This window comes from Triticum aestivum, chromosome 6D (genome assembly GCF_018294505.1).
Source record: "Triticum aestivum cultivar Chinese Spring chromosome 6D, IWGSC CS RefSeq v2.1, whole genome shotgun sequence".
NCBI classification, from domain to species: Eukaryota; Viridiplantae; Streptophyta; class Magnoliopsida; order Poales; family Poaceae; genus Triticum; species Triticum aestivum.
Genome location: NC_057811.1, coordinates 471,285,451 through 471,304,752, shown reverse-complemented (window position 1 = coordinate 471,304,752; position 19,302 = coordinate 471,285,451). Strand labels below are relative to the sequence as shown.

Below are 19,302 nucleotides of genomic sequence, written 5' to 3'. Positions count from 1 at the left end.
TCTCAAAAGAGAGAGAAAAGTTGCTCTGTTGCAACCACATATTTTTTTTTCACAATGTTCATCTCTATTCTCCTGTTTCAAAAGATGTTACCATGTTTCCATAATTAAATTACCATGGACAATCCTTCACGGCTGCACAGCACAAGCAACCGTCCTGACCACAAATAGCCGGGGAAAAATACTTCCCCTGCTATTACTCATCTCAACTATACAGTTCCTATTAACTCATAAAAAAATCGCAACGGTGAAACAAAAAGAAAAACCACCACAAGCATCTCTACATCATGCCGGTTCCGGTATAGGCGTTGCCGGTGTGGAGCTGCATCGCCGGAGCATAAGGGTAGCCACCACCGCCGGCGGCGGCTGCCGGCACGTACGATCTGTCGAACGGGTTGGAGGATGCCTGGCGATGGAAGGACGGGTTGGAGGATGCCTGGCGATGGAGCGACGGGTTGGAGGACGCCTGACGATGGAGCGACGGGTTGGAGGACGCCTGGCGATGGAGCGACGGCGCGCCCATCATCATCATCTGCTGGTACTGCTGCTGCTGCTGGAGCACGAAGGCCTGCTGCTGCTGGAGCATGAAGGCCTGCTGCTGCTGCGCCGAGGCGTACAACGGGTTGTGCATCGGCTGCTGCTGATACTGCTGCTGCATCATCGGAGCCGATGAAGCCGGGGCCGGCTGCTCCCAGGGGTTGTAGCTTGCGTTCTGCTGCGTGTGCCGGTGCGCGTCGTCGTAGAGGCTGTCGAGGGTGAGCAGGTCCAGTCCACCGGCCTGTAGAGCGGCAAAATGTCAGTTTGATTTCAGAGACATGATCAGGTGAAGAAACCGTAGGCAAGTGTTTCAGGTATTCACCAAATTTCTCGAAGTAGCAACATTTTCACTTGCACTGGGTGCTGTGACGAGTGCTAGCTCCCAGCTGGTGGCGACGTTTTCGGAACCAGCAGCAGCTTTAGGTGCATTATCTGCAGCAAAAAGCAAGAATCGGCAGACACATTTTAGTGCCTGGTTTCCTTTTTCTTTTTCCGACATTTCACACGATTAACAAATTACGACAGTCCATTTGGAAAATATATGTACCTTGTTCAACAATTGCCAAGGCCAAAGCATTCTTTTGATCTAGCTCGGATGTGTCAGGGGTTGGTACATCCATCCCCTGCCAAGCAGAGATGAATTTGTTAGGCTGGTTCAGTTATAACTAAGATAATATGTGGTTGCTCTAGTGACATGGAAAATTACCAGCAAATCTATTTGCTCGACTCTAGGCACGACTTTTGTAACCGGCTCTGGTTCTGGTTCTTTCTCTGAAGTTGATACTTGAGGAGGTGGGGGTGGTGGAGTTGATACTTCTTCCTCTTCTGGTTTTCTGTTGTACTCTATTGCCAGTACAGCCTGCAAACAAATGAAGATGCCCTAGAAATATTAGCAAGGAGGAAAAAAATGGAGGACAAACAATGACAATAAAGGTCCACATGGTCAACCGAACAATCGAAAGCTCCGTTTTGCAACCCCTGTTTCTTACTTTAGTCTTCCATCACATCTTTTTAAGAATTATACAATACAAGTATACTAGCTGAACTGTGAGAGAAAAAAATACATCCATCATTTACTTGTAGAAGTTTCAAACCTGGTTTTTTGAAGCAAGGGGAGCATCTCTCACATAATCTTCCATAGCTTGCAAGAATGACGCGGGAGGCTGCATGTGTTATCGATAGGCTATCAGCAAGTTTACAAACATGAGAACAACAATGGAAACATACAAATAATCCCAAGGATGCGAACCAAACCTGTTCAATTGTTAACAGCTTCTCATCCCGCCCAATATGTATGGTTTTACATGTGTCATAAAATCCAGAAAGTTGCCCTGCCTGCACAACCCCAAAACGACGATAAGTACAGAGAAACACGGACATCATTTCAGGTGTTGTGGAAAACCAATTCAAACCAACAAAATAATTAGTTGACCAACAATAGGAAAAAAGTAATTGACCTGCTTAAGTGCTTTTTTGTATATATCAAGGGCCCTAATAGCGTCGTCCCTGTGCATATCGAAGAACTGCATTGAGCAGAAGATGTCAATGGTGTAAGAGAAACAAATAAAGCATACACGATAATCTTTAAACAATAAGCTAGTGGCCGGTACCTTGTCAACTAGATTGAGTATGCCATCATTGATGGCTGTCTGGATCCTAACACTCTCTGTAGCAACCTTCCATTTACAAGCAAAACAAAGTCAAGGACTGATGAAATCACTATTAGATAGTTCACTGTTCATAAATGTTCTGGATGCTCACCATTGAAAGGGCATGCTGGATTATGGTGTTATAAGATGACGACCCATGCGGCTGAAAAAATATGGATCAACGGTAAGCAATGCAGGTTTTAAATACCATGACACCTCAAAAATATTGGATCCGATTCACTTTGCGCAGAACAACAAAGCAATGAATCACCTGACAACTAATTAGCCGAAAAAGAAGCTGCGACAATGCTGGCAGTTGTGCAAGCAAACCAGTTGTATCAACATCTCGTGTTCCCTGCAGATAATGGATATCACAAAAAAGATGTTATGGACCAAACCAATATTTGTTCCCATCAATAAATAAACTTGCATTAGATTACATACCAATGGATCCAGTTCGACGTCATAATTCAGCACACGGAAAGATTCGAGCCTCTCTTCCAAAAACAAAGCGTAATTGCGTATCCAAGCAGAGTGATCCCAAGCTGCAAACACAACATGTCAGGAGACAGTTGTTATTTGTTTGCGAAAGAGAAAGTTCAGATACTAATCCAAGACCAGGGTGAGGTTAGCGGCAACTAGTACCGTCAGGGCTCGAGTCATCTTTGAAATAGGACATGTGTAGCATCTGGCCGCTAGATCTACCGTAACTGATGAGCTCATCACGGAAAGAAGGGTCGACCTCGCGAAGGGCACGGTGTATGACAATTAGTGTCTTCAGTGCAACCTGATGAAGCAGAAACGAAAGTTCATCGATCATAAGCACCATTCCATATTAGTCACTGAACATCACCCTGACAGTAGCAAGTAAAACAGACATCATTTGCTTGGATAATGGAAGTGCTATATATACTGACAGAAGCAACAATCTGAATTTCCGGGTAAAACGACACCATGGAGAATTGCACAAACTGGATAGGTTCCATCCATGAATACGAGGAAATATATTATGGTGGACATACCGCCCAGTTGCGCGTCTTGGAGAGGCGTCTGGCGAGGGCGCGGATGCAGTAGGCCACGTCCGCCCGAGCCCTCCCGGAATTAAGATGCATGAAGATATCTGGAGACAGGAAGCACATGATCAGAACCGTGGTGGAAAATCAAAGCTGTTGTCCTTCAGTAAAAGGGTACACAACACTTGTTCAGAGAAACATGAGTTTGTTATTACCTCTGATGTACTTCTCCTTTGCAGGGCGCTCCACATGGTTGGTGGCCTTGACGATCGCGATGTCCAGTTGCTGTTGCAAAGAGCGATTACAATACAGTTAAAAAGAAATTTCTCTAGAAGCAAATCTTGAGATGAATGATGCAAGAGACAGAGAGGGATGGTGGTTCGTAGTAGTACTACCTTGTAATCGCTGTTGACTTTGGCGATGCTGACGGTGGTGGAGTCCTTGAGGGCGCCCACATACTTCCTGATGCTGGTGCCGCCGCCGGCCATCGATCCTCGGCTTGGCAGACCCGGGGGATCCTCCTAGCTCAGCTTACCGATCTGCAAGAAAGCAGAGCAGAGCCAACAGACGGATGCAGAGTTTAGTTATTACTGGGGTAAACTGCCAGGCTGCATCGCTGTCCCATGCATGAAGTATGAAAGAGATGTGAGAGGCAATGGACAAACGAGGCGTCCAATTCTCATGCATCGAACATCAGAGCGCGAACTAACAGATCGGCGGTGGGAGAGAAGGCAAAATGAACTATCGGCTTGCGGTGGATGAAGGAAAGCAGCCCTACCAAATCAAGCGAGAGCCGAGGCTGGATTTTGCAGGGCGGGCGAAATCCAAGAAACAAACAAAGTGCGGCTGATGGTGAGAGAGAGAGAGAGAGAGAGGGGGGGAGGGGACAAATCCCCGCCGTGAAATCCGGAGGCAAGCAGCGGCGCAACACGCGGCAACTTGCAATCCCCAACAAGAATCATAAAAATAAACCGGCAGGAGCGGCAGCAAGATCGGAGCGAGAAGCAGTTGGAAGCAGCAGGATCGGAGCGGCGGATGAGCAACCGAAAATTGATTTGCTCATTCAGTTGAGAGAAAACAAACAAACAAACAAACCAAGAAAAAAAGGGGAAAAAAAGGCTAGTAAGAAAGGCAGAAGAAAATCTGCTGCCGTCCGGTAGCTGCAGAAACCGACGGCGGGCAGGGCAGGGAAGGGACCAGGCTTTTTTCCCATGGCCAAAAACTGAAGCAAGCGTGGAGAGATGTGAATAGCTCACCCGAGGATGGATGGATGGATGGATGGAAGTGGTCTCGACTGTGGGCTCGCCGGCCGGGGGGAGAGGATACGGGAGGACGGACGGGACGGGGCCTCCGCCTTGCCTTGCCTGCCTGCGTTGGGCGGAGGAGCTGGCTAAGCCTGGGAGCGGGAAGACAGAGGCAGTTGGATTCCTCTTCCTTGCGCTCGCTCGGGAGGGAAGAAGGCAAGGTGTGTGTGAACGGGGAGAGAGCTGGGCGGAGGGGGCTGGAGCCTATGGATGCAACCCGTACTAGTACGTCCACGAACTATTCTCTTCTCTTCTGCCGCGTGGGGTGTGACATTGGCACACGTGTTCCGCGGCTTCCTCCGCTCCCGCCCTCTCGCCGCTGACCGCACCAACTAATCCCGCCGCCGCTGGCCCGGTTTAATTACTAGCCCCGCGTGGGCCTTTGACTTCCTCTCGCTTTGGTTTCTCGGTCCTTCCTTCCTCCCGTCCCCGTCGCGTTGTTTATCTTTTCTGTCCCTTTCTGCCATGGCTGGCTGGCTGCTTCCTCTCGCTTTCTGTCTTTTGGTCCGCGTCGGCAGCTCGGTCTCGTCCCTGTCAACTGTAAAGCCGCTCCGGCCGGTTCCCCCGCCATGGCACCGGTTTTAGAACATAATTGGTTTGATGCCAATATTTGTCAAGCCAACATTTGGCAAAATTAAAATTTGCCAAATGTTGGCAACTTTTTATGAGGTTGAGAAAAAGAATGGGTAGCCAACCAATCACTAGCCAACACTTTCTTGAAATTTTAGCGAGGGATCATCTTATTTATGCTACCGTCGTTCTAAGCAAATAAGATGTAAAACATGATAAACATCACATGCAATCAAATAGTGACATGATATGACCAATATCATTTTGCTCCTTTTGAACTCCATCTTCGGGGCGCCATGTTCATCATCGTCACCGGCATGACACCATGATCTCCATCATCATGATCTTCATCATCGTGTCTTCATGAAGTTGTCTCGCCAACTATTACTTCTACTATTATGGCTAATGGTTAGCAATAAAGTAAAGTAATTACATGACGTTCCAGTTGACACGCAGGTCATAAATAAATTAAGACAACTCCTATGGCTCCTGCCGGTTCTCATACTCATCGACATGCAAGTCGTGATTCCTATTACAAGAACATGATCAATCTCAAACATCACATATATCATTCATCACATCCTTCTGACCATATCACATCACATGACACTTGCTGCAAAAACAAGTTAGACGTCCTCTAATTGTTGTTGCAAACTTTTACGTGGCTGCTATAGGTTTCTAGCAAGAACGATTTTTACCTACGCCAAAACCACAACGTGATATGCCAATTTCTATTTACCCTTCATAAGGACCCTTTTCATCGAATCCGATCCGACTAAAGTGGGAGAGACAGACACCCGCTAGCCACCTTATGCAACTAGTGCATGTCAGTCGGTGGAACCTGTCTCACGTAAGCATACGTGTAAGGTCGGTCCGGGCCGCTTCATCCCACGATGCCGCCGAATCAAGATAAGACTAGTAACGGCAAGTAAATTGACAAAATCGACGCCCGCAACAACTTGTATTCTACTCGTGCATAGAAACTACGCATAGACCTAGCTCATGATGCCATTGTTGGGGATCGTAGGAGAAATTAAAATTTTCTACGCATCACCAAGATCAATCTATGGAGTTTACTAGCAACGAGAGGGGAGGAGTGCATCTACATACCCTTGTAGATCGCGAGCGGAAGCGTTCAAGAGAACGGGGTTGATGGAGTCGTACTCGTCGTGATCCAAATCACCGATGATCCAAGCGCCGAACGGACGGCACCTCCGCGTTCAACACACGTACGGAGCGGTGACGTCTCCCACACCTTGATCCAGCAAGAAGGAGGGAGAGGTTGAGGAAGAAGGCTCCAACAGCAGCACGACTGCATGGTGGTGGTGGAGTGACAGTTCTCCGGCAGGGCTTCGCCAAGCACATGCGAAGGAGGAGAGGTGTTGGCGAGGGGAGGGGCTGCGCCTTGGATGTCGTGCTGCAGCCCTCCCCTCACCCCTCTATTTATAGGGAGAAGGGGGAAGGGGGCCGGCCCCTCTAGATGAGATCTAGAGGGGGGGCGGCGGCCAAGGGGGGAGGGAGCTTGCCCCCCAAGCAAGGGGGGCGCCCCCCTTTAGGGTTCCCCCCAAACCCTAGGCGCATGGGCCCTAGGGGGGTTGGCGCCCAGCCCACTAAGGGCTGGTTCCCTTCCACCTACAGCCCATAAGGCCCTCCGGGGCAGGTGGACCCTCCCGGTGGTCCCGGTACAATACCGGTATACCCCCGAATATTTTCGGTGACCGTATGATGACTTCCCATATATAAATCTTTACCTCCGGACCATTCCGGAACTCCTCGTGATGTCCGGGATCTCATCCGGGACTCCGAACAACATTCGGTAATCACATACAAACCTTCCTTATAACCCTAGCGTCATCGAACCTTAAGTGTGTAGACCCTACGGGTTCGGGAATCATGCAGACATGACCGAGACACCTCTCTAGCCAATAACCAACAGCGGGATCTGGATACCCATGTTGGCTCCCACATGTTCCACGATGATCTCATCGGATGAACCACGATGTCGAGGATTCAAGCAATCCCGTATACAATTCCCTTTGTCAATCGGTACTTACTTGCCCGAGATTCGATCGTCGGTATCCCAATACCTCGTTCAATCTCGTTATCAGCAAGTCACTTTACTCGTTCCGTAATGCATGATCCCGTGACTAACTACTTAGTCACATTGAGCTCATTATGATGATGCAATACCGAGTGGGCCCAGAGATACCTCTCTGTCATACGGAGTGACAAATCCTAGTCTCGATCCGAGCCAACCCAACAGACACTTTTGGAGATACCTGTAGTGCACCTTTATAGCCACCCAGTTACGTTGTGACTTTGGTACACCCAAAGCATTCCTACGGTATCCGGGAGTTGCACGATCTCATGGTCTAAGGAAATGATACTTGACATTAGAAAAGCTTTAGCAAACAAACTACATGATCTAGTGCTATGCTTAGGATTGGGTCTTGTCCATCACATCATTCTCCTAATGATGTGATCCCGTTATCAATGACATCCAATGTCCATGGTCAGGAAACCGTAACCATCTATTGATCAACGAGCTAGTCAACTAGAGGCTCACTAGGGACATGTTATGGTCTATGTATTCACACATGTATTACGATTTCCGGATAACACAATTAAAGCATGAACAATAGAAAATTATCATGAACAAGGAAATATAATAATAACCATTTTATTATTGCCTCTAGGGCATATTTCCAACACTGATGACGTTAGGAACGTCTGGCAGAGTAAAGCCGATGACTACTCGATAGTTCAATGTGCCATGCTTTACGGATTAGAACCGGGACTTCAACGTCGTTTTGAACGTCATGGAGCATATGAGATGTTCCCGGAGTTGAAGTTAATATTTCAAGCAAATACCCGGATTGAGAGATATGAAGTCTCCAATAAGTTCTACAGCTGCAAAATGGAGGAGAATAGTTCTGTAAGTGAACATATACTCAGAATGTCCGGGTACCACAACCACTTGACTCAGCTGGGAGTTAATCTCCCTGATGATAGTGTCATTGACAGAGTTCTTCAATCACTGCCACCAAGCTACAAGAGCTTCGTGATGAACTATAATATGCAAGGAATGGATAAGACAATTCGCGAGCTCTTCGGAATGCTAAAGGCTGCAGAGGTAGAAATCAAGAAGGAGCATCAAGTGTTGATGGTCAGCAAGACCACCAGTTTCAAGAAAAAGGGTAAAGGGAAGAAGGGGAACTTCAAGAAGAACGACAAGCAAGTTGTTGCTCAAGTGAAGAAGCCCAAGTCTGGACCTAAGCCTGAGACTGCAAAGGGACTGGTCACTGAAAGCGGAACTGCCCCAAGTATTTGGCGGATAAGAAGGATGGCAAGGTGAACAAAGGTATATGTGATATACATGTTATTGATGTGTACCTTACTAATGCTCGCAGTAGTGCTTGGGTATTTGATACTGGTTCTGTTGCTAATATTTGCAACTCGAAACAGGGACTACCGATTAAGCGAAGATTGGCTAAGGACGAGGTGACGATGCGCGTGGGAAATGGTTCCAAAGTCGATGTGATCGCCGTCGGCACGCTACCTCTACATCTACCTTCGAGATTAGTTTTAGACCTGAATAATTGTTATTTGGTGCCAGTGTTAAGCATGAACATTATATCTGGATCTTCTTTGATGCGAGACGGTTATTCATTTAAATCCGAGAATAATGGTTGTTCTATTTATATGATTGATACGTCTCCGTCGTATCTATAATTTTTGATTGTTCCATGCCAGTATTATACAACTTTCATATACTTTTGGCAACGTTTTATATTATTTTTGGGACTAACATATTAATCCAGTGCCCAGTGCCAGTTCCTGTTTGTTGCATGTTTTATGTTTCGCAGAAAACCCATATCAAACGGAATCCAAACGGGATAAAAACGGACGGAGAATATTTTTGGAATATTTGGAAAATATGGGAAGAAAATCCACGCGAGACGGTGCCCGAGGGGGGCACGAGGCAGGGGGCGCGCCCCACTCCCTGGGCGCGCCTCTGACCCTCGTGGGCCCCCCGTAAGGCGGTCGTTGCTCTTCTTTGGCCGCAAGAAAGCTAATTTTCGGAGAAAAATCTGGGCGAAGGTTTCAATCCAATCGGAGTTACGGATCTCCATATATATATACGAAACGGTGAAAGGGTAGAATACCGAAATGCAGAAACAGAGAGAGACAGAGAGACAGATCCAATATCGGAGGGGCTCTCGCCCCTCCCATGCCATGGAGGCTAAGGACCAGAGGAGAAACCCTTCTCCCATCTAGGGAGGAGGTCAAGGAAGAAGAAGAAGAAGGGGGCCCCTCTCCCCCTCTCTTCCGGTGGCGCCGGAACGCTGCCGTGGCCACCGTCATCATCACCGCGATCTTCACCAACACCTCCGCCATCTTCACCAACATCTCCATCACCTTCCCCCTCTATCTACAGCGGTCCACTCTCCCGCAACCCGCTGTACCCTCTACTTGAACATGGTGCTTTATGCTTCATATTATTATCCAATGATGTGTTGCCATCCTATGATGTCTGAGTAGATTTTTGTTGTCCTATCGGTGGTTGATGAATTGCTATGATTGATTTAATTTGCTTGCGGTTATGTTGCTGTCCTTTGGTGCCCATCATATGAGCGCGCGCGTGGATCACACCATAGGGTTAGTTGTATGTTGATAGGACTATGTATTGAAGGGCAAGAGTGACAGAAGCTTCTACCTAGCATAGAAATTGATGCATACGGGATTGAAGGGGGACCAATATAACTTAATGCTATGGTTGGGTTTTACCTTAATGAACGTTAGTAGTTGCGGATGCTTGCTAATAGTTCCAATCATAAGTGCATAGAATTCCAAGTCAGGGATGACATGCTAGCAGTGGCCTCTCCCACATAAAACTTGCTATCGGTCTAGTAAAGTAGTCAATTGCTTAGGGACAATTTCGCAACTCCTACCACCACTTTTCCACACTCGCTATATTTACTTTATTGTGTCTTTATTTAAACATCCCCTACTTTTTATTTACGCACTCTTTATTATCCTGCAAACCTATCCAACAACACCTACAAAGTACTTCTAGTTTCATACTTGTTCTAGGTAAAGCAAACGCTAAGCGTGCTAGAGTTGTATCGGTGGTCGATAGAACTTGAGGGAATATTTGTTCTACCTTTAGCTCCTCGTTGGGTTCGACACTCTTACTTATCGAAAGAGGCTACAATTGATCCCCTATACTTGTGGGTTATCAAGACCTTTTTCTGGAGCCGTTGCCGGGGAGTTATAGCGTGGGGTGAATATTCTCGTGTGTGCTTGTTTGCCTTATCACTAAGTAATTTTTATTTGCTGTTCTTAGTTGTTCTTTATCTTTAGTTATGGATATGGAACACGAAATACCAAAAAAATTAGGTGTACTTGCTACTCATGGAGATGGGGAACCTCCTAAAACCCTCGATGCTCGTTATGTGAAAGATATTATGTACTACTTTGATAATCCTGAGAAAACCCCATTCAACTATGTTATGGGAGACACGTTGGATCAACGTGAATACTTTAGGGATTATCGCTTGACTCAAAAAGGGAAACTATTATGGGATCAAATTCATATGTTGCATTGGTATGCTAGGCAACTATGCTTGAGATATGATTATACTTGTTGCTCTAGGATGAAGTCTCCACACCTTCCCTTTTAATGCAAATTTAATGATAATGAAACCTTGGCTTCTTATGCTGGAGGTATATATGATTACTATGATGTGGAACAAATAGAAGAATTTGTTGCTTTTATGGGTGCTTATGAAATTGAATCTATGTTCAAAGAGTTTGAAAATCTTTATGATGCTGTTTATAGACCTCAAAATTTAGCTATCCTCAAATATTGCTATGAGAATTATGAATGCAATGCCGATATTGATGCATTTATTGAGAAAGTCTCCGCTGTCCAAGAAGAGACTAATATTTTGCAGGAGTCTATGGAAGAAGAAATTGATGAAACTGTGAGCTCATTGGATGAAAAAGATGATGAGGAGAGCGAAGAACAAAAGGAGGAAGAGCGGATTAGATACCCGTGCCCACCTTCTAACGATAGTAACTCTTCAACTCATACATTGTTTAATTTCCCTTCGTGCTTACCGAAGGATGAATGCTATGATGATTGTTATGATCCCGTTGATTCTTTTGAAATATCCCTTTTGATGACTGATGCTTGCTATGCTTGTGGCCAAGATGCCAATATGAATTATGCTTATGGAGATGAACTTGCTATAGTTCCTTATGTTAAACATGAAATTGTTGCTATTGCACCCACGCATGATAGTCCTATTATCTTTTTGAATTCTCCCGACTACACTATATCGGAGAAGTTTGTGCTTATTAAGGATTATATTGATGGGTTGCTTTTTACCGTTGCACATGGTGATTTTGATGAATATAATATGCATGTGCTTGCTGCTCCTACTTGCAATTATTATGAGAGAGGAACTATATCTCCACCTCTCTATGTTTCCACACGATAAAATTGCAAGAAACTGTTTATACTATGCATTGGCCTTTACTTGTGTGCATGAATTGTTCTTTTATGAAATGCCGATGCATAGGAAAAGAGTTGGACTACGTTTTTTCTTGATATATGTTATTTTGTGCTCACTACTAAATTCCAAATCATTGCTAATTAAAATTGGCTTTGATATACCTTGGGATCCGGGTGGATTCACTACTTGAGCACTATATGCCTAGCTTAATGGCTTTAAAGAAAGCGCTGCCAGGGTGACAACCCGGAAGTTTTAGAGATTCATTTATTTCTATTGTGTGCTTTTATATAGTTTAAAAACAAAAAAATAAAGAGGGGAACCCAAAACTTTTCAAAAAGAAAAGTGAAAGTGAGATAGACGAGCATTGTGAAAGTGGGGGACGTCCTTGAACTTTGTTCATGCCCATGGAAACTTTGTGAATCTTAATTACAGAAAATTTTCATCAAAAATAATTACCCCCCTGGACAATTCCATTGTGTTATAAAAATAATGTGCCAAGGTTTGCCTTTAGGATGTTTACAATGCTTGTTGGTTTGTGCGGTGCAGGACAGAAACTTTGGCTGTAGTGCGCGATTTTACATTTTTTACTGGAACGTCAAATGGTTCTGAAACTTTTTGCACTGTCTTTCTATACAATTTTTTAGTTTTAATAATTTTGGCAGAATTTTTCAAGTATCAGAAGTATGGTGAATGTTCAGATTATTACAGACTGTTCTGTTTTAGACAGATTCTGTTTTTGATGCATAGTTTGCTTGTTTTGATGAAACTATCAATTTATATCAGTGGATTAAGCCATGAAAAGTTATATTACAGTAGCTACAATGCAAAAACAAAATATGAATTGGTTTGCAACAGTACTTAGAGTAGTGATTTGCTTTATTATACTAACGGATCTTACCGAGTTTTCTGTTGAAGTTTTGTGTGGATGAAGTGTTCGAGGATCGAGGAGGTCTCGATGTGAGAAGAAGGAAGAGAGGCAAGAGCTCAAGCTTGGGGATGCCCAAGGCACCCCAAGTAGATATTCAAGGAGACTCAAGTGTCTAAGCTTGGGGATGCCCCGGAAGGCATCCCCTCTTTCTTCAACAAGTATCGGTATGTTTTCGGATTCATTTCATTCATGCGATATGTGCAAATCTTGGAGCGTCTTTTTGCATTAGTTTTCACTTTTCTTTTATGCACCATGCTGGTATGAGATAGTCCTTGGTTTATTTATAGAATGTTCTATGCACTTCACTTATATCCTTTGAGTATGGCTTTATAGAATGCTTCATGTGCTTCACTTATATCATTTGAAGTTTGGATTGCCTGTTTCTCTTTACATAGAAAACCGCCATTTGTAGAATGCTCTTTTGCTTCACTTATATTTGTTAGAGCGTGGGCATATCTTTTGTAGAAGGAATTAAACTCTCTTGCTTCACTTATATCTATTTAGAGAGATGACAGGAACTTGTAGATCACTGAATATGATATGTTTGATTCCTTGCAATAGTTTTGCGATATAAAGATGGTGATATTAGAGTCATGCTAGTGGGTAGTTGTGGATTAGTAGAAATACTTGTGTTGAGGTTTGTGATTCCCATAGCATGCACGTATGGTGAACCGTTATGTAACGAAGTCGGAGCATGAGGTATTTATTGATTGTCTTCCTTATGAGTGGCGGTCGGGGATGAGCGATGGTCTTTTCCTACCAATCTATCCCCTAGGAGCATGCGCGTAGTACTTTGTTTCGATGACTAATAGATTTTTGCAATAAGTATGTGAGTTCTTTATGACTAATGTTGAGTCCATGGATTATACGCACTCTCACCCTTCCATCATTGCGAGCCTCTTCGGTACCGTGCATTGCCCTTTCTCACCTCGAGAGTTGGTGCAAACTTCGCCGGTACATCCAAACCCCGTGATATGATACGCTCTGTCACACATAAGCATCATTATATCTTCCTCAAAACAGCCACCATACCTACCTATTATGGCATTTCCATAGCCATTTCGAGATATATTGCCATGCAACTTCCATCATCATCATATACATGACTTGAGCATTCATTGTCATATTGCTTTGCATGATCGTAAGATAGCTAGCATGATGTTTTCATGGCTTGTCCGGTTTTTGATGTCATTGCTACGCTAGATCATTGCACATCCTGGTACACCGCCAGAGGCATTCATATAGAGTCATATCTTCTAGATATCGAGTTGTAATATTGAGTTGTAAGTAAATAAAAGTGTGATGATCATCATTATTAGAGCATTGCCCCAGTGAGGAAAGGATGATGGAGACTATGATTCCCCCACAAGTCGGGATGAGACTCCGGACTTTAAAAAAAGAGGCCAAAGAAGCCCAAATAAAAAAAAGGCCAAAGAAGCCCACCAAAAAAGGGGGGAAATAAAAAAAGAGAAAAAGAGAGAAGGGGCAATGTTACTATCCTTTTACCACACTTGTGCTTCAGAGTAGCACCATGTTCTTCATATAGAGAGTCTATTGAGTTATCACTTTCATATACTAGTGGGAATTTTCATTATAGAACTTGGCTTGTATATTCCGATGATGGGCTTCCTCAAATGCCCGAGGTCTTCATGAGCAAGCAAGTTGGATGCACACCCACTTAGTTTCCAGTTTGAGCTTTCATACACTTATAGCTCTTAGTCCATCCGTTGCATGGCAATCCCTACTCCTCACATTGACATCAATTGATGGGCATCTCCATAGCCGTTGATTAGCCGCGTCGATGTGAGACTCTCTCCTTTTTGTCTTCTCCACACAATCTCCACCATCATATTCTATTCCACCTATAGTGCTATGTCCATGGATCACTCTCATGTATTGCGTGAAAGTTGAAAAGGTTTGAGAACGTCAAAAGTATGAAACAATTGCTTGGCTTGTCATCGGGGTTGTGCATGATGTGAATATTTTGTGTGGTGAAGATGTAGCATAGCCAGACTATATGATTTTGTAGGGATAACTTTCTTTGGCCATGTTATTTTGAAAAGACATGATTGATTTATTAGTAGGCTTGAAGTATTATTGTTTTTATGTCAAATGATAGACTATTGCTTTGAATCACTCGTGTCTTAATATTCATGCCATGATTAGATTATGTGATCAAGATTATGTTAGGTAGCATTCCACATAGAAATTATCTTTTTTATCATTTACCTACTCAAGGACGAGTAGGAATTAAGCTTGGGGATGCTGATACGTCTCCGTCGTATCTATAATTTTTGATTGTTCCATGCCAATATTATACAACTTTCATATACTTTTTGGCAACTTTTTATATTATTTTTGGGACTAACATATTAATCCAGTGCCCAGTGCCAGTTCCTGTTTGTTGCATGTTTTATGTTTCGCAGAAAACCCATATCAAACGGAATCCAAATGGGATAAAACGGACGGAGAATATTTTTGGAATATTTGGAAAATATGGGAAGAAGAATCCACGCGAGACAGTGCCCGAGGGGGGCACGAGGCAGGGGGCGCGCCCCACCCCCTGGGCGCGCCTCTGACTCTCGTGGGCCCCCCGTAAGGCGGTTGTTGCTCTTCTTTGGCCGCAAGAAAACTAATTTTCGGAGAAAAATCTGGGCGAAGGTTTCAATCCAATCGGAGTTACGGATCTCCATATATATACGAAACAGTGAAAGGGTAGAATACCGGAACGCAGAAACAGAGAGAGACAGAGAGACAGATCCAATCTTGGAGGGGCTCTCGCCCCTCCCATGCCATGGAGGCCAAGGACCATAGGGGAAACCCTTCTCCCATCTAGGGAGGAGGTCAAGGAAGAAGAAGAAGAAGGGGGTCCCTCTCCCCCTCTCTTCCGGTGGCGCCGGAACGCTGCCGTGGCCACCATCATCATCACCGCGATCTTCACCAACACCTCCGCCATCTTCACCAACATCTCCATCACCTTCCCCCCTCTATCTACAGTGGTCCACTCTCCTGCAACCCGCTGTACCCTCTACTTGAACATGGTGCTTTATTCTTCATATTATTATCCAATGATGTGTTGCCATCCTATGATGTCCGAGTAGATTTTCGTTGTCCTATCGGTGGTTGATGAATTGCTATGATTGATTTAATTTGCTTGTGGTTATGTTGCTGTCCTTTGGTGCCCATCATATGAGCGCGCGCATGGATCACACCATAGGGTTAGTTGTATGTTGATAGGACTATGTATTGGAGGGCAAGAGTGACAGAAGCTTCTACCTAGCATAGAAATTGATGCATACGGGATTGAAGGGGGACCAATATAACTTAATGCTATGGTTGGGTTTTACCTTAATGAACGTTAGTAGTTGCGGATGCTTGCTAATAGTTCCAATCACTAGTGCATAGAATTCCAAGTCAGGGATGACATGCTAGCAGTGGCCTCTCCCACATAAAACTTGCTATCGGTCTAGTAAAGTAGTCAATTGCTTAGGGACAATTTCGCAACTCCTACCACCACTTTTCCACACTCGCTATATTTACTTTATTGTGTCTTTATTTAAACATCCCCTAATTTTTATTTACGTACTCTTTATTATCCTACAAACCTATCCAACAACACCTACAAAGTACTTCTAGTTTCATACTTGTTCTAGGTAAAGCAAACGCTAAGCGTGCTAGAGTTGTATCGGTGGTCGATAGAACTTGAGGGAATATTTGTTCTACCTTTAGCTCCTCGTTGGGTTCGACACTCTTACTTATCGAAAGAGGCTCCAATTGATCCCCTATACTTGTGGGTTATCAATGAGTAATATCTTTTATGGTCATGCACCCTTGAAGAGTGGTCTATTTTTGTTGAATCTCGATAGTAGTGACACACATATTCATAATATTGAAGCCAAAAGATGCAGAGTTGATAATGATAGTGCAACTTATTTGTGGCACTGCCGTTTAGGTCATATTGGTGTAAAGCACATGAAGAAACTCCATTCTGATGGACTTTTGGAATCACTTGATTATGAATCACTTGGTACTTGCGAACCATGCCTCATGGGCAAGATGACTAAAACTCCGTTCTCCGGAACAATGGAGCGAGCAACAGATTTATTAGAAATCATACATACCGATGTATGTGGTCCAATAAACATTGAGGCTCGCGGCGGGTATCGTTATTTTCTGACCTTCACAGATGGTTTGAGCAGATATGGATATATCTACTTGATGAAACATAAGTTTGAAACATTTGAAAAGTTCAATGAATTTTAGAGTGAAGTAGAAAATCATTGTAACAAGAAAATAAAGTTTCTATGATCTGATCGTGGAGGAGAATATTTGAGTTACGAGGTTGGTCTTCATTTGAAACAATGCGGAATAGTTTCGCAACTCACGCCACCCGGAACACCACAGTGTAATGGTGTGTCCGAACGTCGTAACCGTACTTTATTAGATATGGTGCGATCTATGATGTCTCTTACTGATTTACCGCTATCATTTTGGGGTTATGCTTTAGAGACAGCTGCATTCACGTTAAATAGGGCACCATCTAAATCCGTTGAGACGACACCTTATGAACTGTGGTTTGGCAAGAAACCCAAGTTGTCGTTTCTTAAAGTTTGGGGCTGTGATGCTTATGTGAAAAAGCTTCAACCTGATAAGCTCGAACCCAAATCGGAGAAATGTGTCTTCATAGGATACCCAAAGGAGACTGTTGGGTACACCTTCTATCACAGATCCGAAAGCAAGACATTCGTTGCTAAGAATGGATCCTTTCTAGAGAAGGGGTTTCTCTCGAAAGAAGTGAGTGGGAGGAAAGTAGAACTTGATGAGGTAAATGTACCTTCTCCCTTATTGGAAAGTAGTTCATCACAGAAATCAGTTCCTGTGACTACTACACCAATTAGTGAGGAAGCTAATGATGATGATCATGTAACTTCAGATCAAGTTACTACTGAACCTCGTAGGTCAATCAGAGTAAGATCCGCACCAGAGTGGTACGGTAATCCAGTTCTGGAGGTCATATTACTTGACCATGACGAAACTACGAACTATGAGGAAGCGATGATGAGCCCAGATTCCGCGAAATGGCTTGAGGCGATGAAATCTGAGATGGGATCCATGTATGAGAACAAAGTGTGGACTTTGGTTGACTTGCCCGATGATCGGCAAGCCATCGAGAATAAGTGCATCTTCAAGAAGAAGACTGACGCTGACGGTAATGTTACTGTCTACAAAGCTCGACTTGTTGTGAAAGGTTTTCGACAAGTTCAAGGAGTTGACTATGATGAGACCTTCTCACCCGTAGCGATGCTTAAGTCCGTCCGAATCATGTTAGCAATTGCTGCATTTTATGATTATGAAATTTGGCAAATGGATGTAAAGACTGCATTCCTGAATGGATTTCTGGAAGAAGAGTTGTATATGATGCAACCCGAAGGTTTTATCAATCCAAAGGAAGCTAACAAAGTGTGCAAGCTCCAGCGATCCATTTATGGACTGGTGCAAGCATCTCGGAGTTGGAATAAACGTTTTGATAGTGTGATCAAAGCATATGGTTTTATACAGACTTTTGGAGAAGCATGTATTTACAAGAAAGTGAGTGGGAGCTCTGTAGCATTTCTAATATTATATGTGGATGACATATTGTTGATTGGAAATGATATAGAATTTCTGGATAGCATAAAAGGATACTTGAATAAGAGTTTTTCAATGAATGACCTCGGTGAAGCTGCTTATATATTGGGCATCAAGATCTATAGAGATAGATCAAGACGCTTAATTGGACTTTCACAAAGCACATACCTTGATAAAGTTTTGAAGAAGTTCAAAATGGATCAAGCAAAGAAAGGGTTCTTGCCTGTGTTACAAGGTGTGAAGTTGAGTCAGACTCAATGCCCGACCACTGCAGAAGATAGAGAGAAAATGAAAGTCATTCCCTATGCTTCAGCCATAGGTTCTATCATGTATGCAATGTTGTGTACCAGACCTGATGTGTGCCTTGCTATTAGTTTAGCAGGGAGGTACCAAAGTAATCCAGGAGTGGATCACTAGATAGCGGTCAAGAACATCCTGAAATACCTGAAAAGGACTAAGGATATGTTTCTCGTTTATGGAGGTGACAAAGAACTCGTCGTAAATGGTTACGTCGATGCAGGCTTTGACATTGATCCGGATGACTCTAAGTCACAAACCGGATACGTATTTATATTGAACGGTGGAGCTATAAGTTGGTGCAGTTCTAAGCAAAGCGTCGTGGCGGGATCTACGTGTGAAGCGGAGTACATAGCTGTTTCGGAAGCAGCAAATGAAGGAGTCTGGATGAAGGAGTTCATATCCGATCTAGGTGTCATACCTAGTGCATCGGGTCCAATGAAAATCTTTTGTGACAATACTGGTGCAATTGCCTTGGCAAAGGAATCCAGATTTCACAAGAGAACCAAGCACATCACGAGACGCTTCAATTCCATCCGCGATCAAGTCAATGAGGGAGACATAGAGATTTGCAAGATACATACGGATCTGAACGTTGCAGACCCATTGACTAAGCCTCTCTCATGAGCAAAACATGATCAGCACGAAGACTGGATGTTAGAATCATTACTGTGTAATTTAGATTATTGACTCTAGTGCAAGTGGGAGACTGAAGGAAATATGCCCTAGAGGCAATAATAAAGTTGTTATTTATATTTCCTTATATCATGATAAATGTTTATTATTCATGCTAGAATTGTATTAACCAGAAACTTAGTATATGTGTGAATACATAGACAAACAGAGTGTCACTAGTAT

At 43.8% G+C, this 19,302-nt stretch overlaps 1 protein-coding gene across 3 annotated transcripts; it reads right to left on the bottom strand.

Annotated features, from left to right (window-relative positions):
- Nucleotides 1-73: 73 nt before the first annotated feature.
- LOC123145993 (putative clathrin assembly protein At5g35200) lies at nt 74-4,819 on the bottom strand. Of its 3 annotated transcripts, XM_044565551.1 has the most exons (16): nt 4,453-4,819; nt 3,592-3,735; nt 3,412-3,481; nt 3,206-3,303; nt 2,829-2,970; nt 2,628-2,728; nt 2,455-2,538; nt 2,296-2,346; nt 2,145-2,210; nt 1,992-2,057; nt 1,789-1,869; nt 1,629-1,697; nt 1,241-1,393; nt 1,082-1,157; nt 857-966; nt 74-775 (listed from the first exon to the last, which is right to left on the bottom strand). In XM_044565551.1, exons 2-16 carry the CDS (start codon nt 3,682-3,684, stop codon nt 278-280), a joined length of 1,758 nt encoding a protein of 585 aa, XP_044421486.1. In that variant the 5' UTR covers nt 3,685-3,735; nt 4,453-4,819; the 3' UTR covers nt 74-277. The 3 variants fall into 3 exon arrangements, with proteins under 3 accessions (XP_044421486.1, XP_044421484.1, XP_044421485.1); XM_044565549.1 differs by having other exon boundaries at nt 1,992-2,210; XM_044565550.1 differs by lacking the exon at nt 4,453-4,819 and adding an exon at nt 3,975-4,396 and having other exon boundaries at nt 1,992-2,210.
- Between the last annotated feature and the right edge of the window lie 14,483 nt (nt 4,820-19,302).

Bases quoted from the DNA above. Each gene is read 5' to 3' on its own strand.
- LOC123145993 (XM_044565549.1), bottom strand. From the start codon at position 3,684: ATGGCCGGCGGCGGCACCAGCATCAGGAAGTATGTGGGCGCCCTCAAG. The intron at 2,539-2,627 runs GTATGTAATCTA...CATTATCTGCAG, and splicing joins ACGTCGAACTGGATCCATTG to GGAACACGAGATGTTGATAC. The intron at 2,347-2,454 runs GTGATTCATTGC...ATATTTTTTCAG, and splicing joins TTCGGCTAATTAGTTGTCAG to CCGCATGGGTCGTCATCTTA.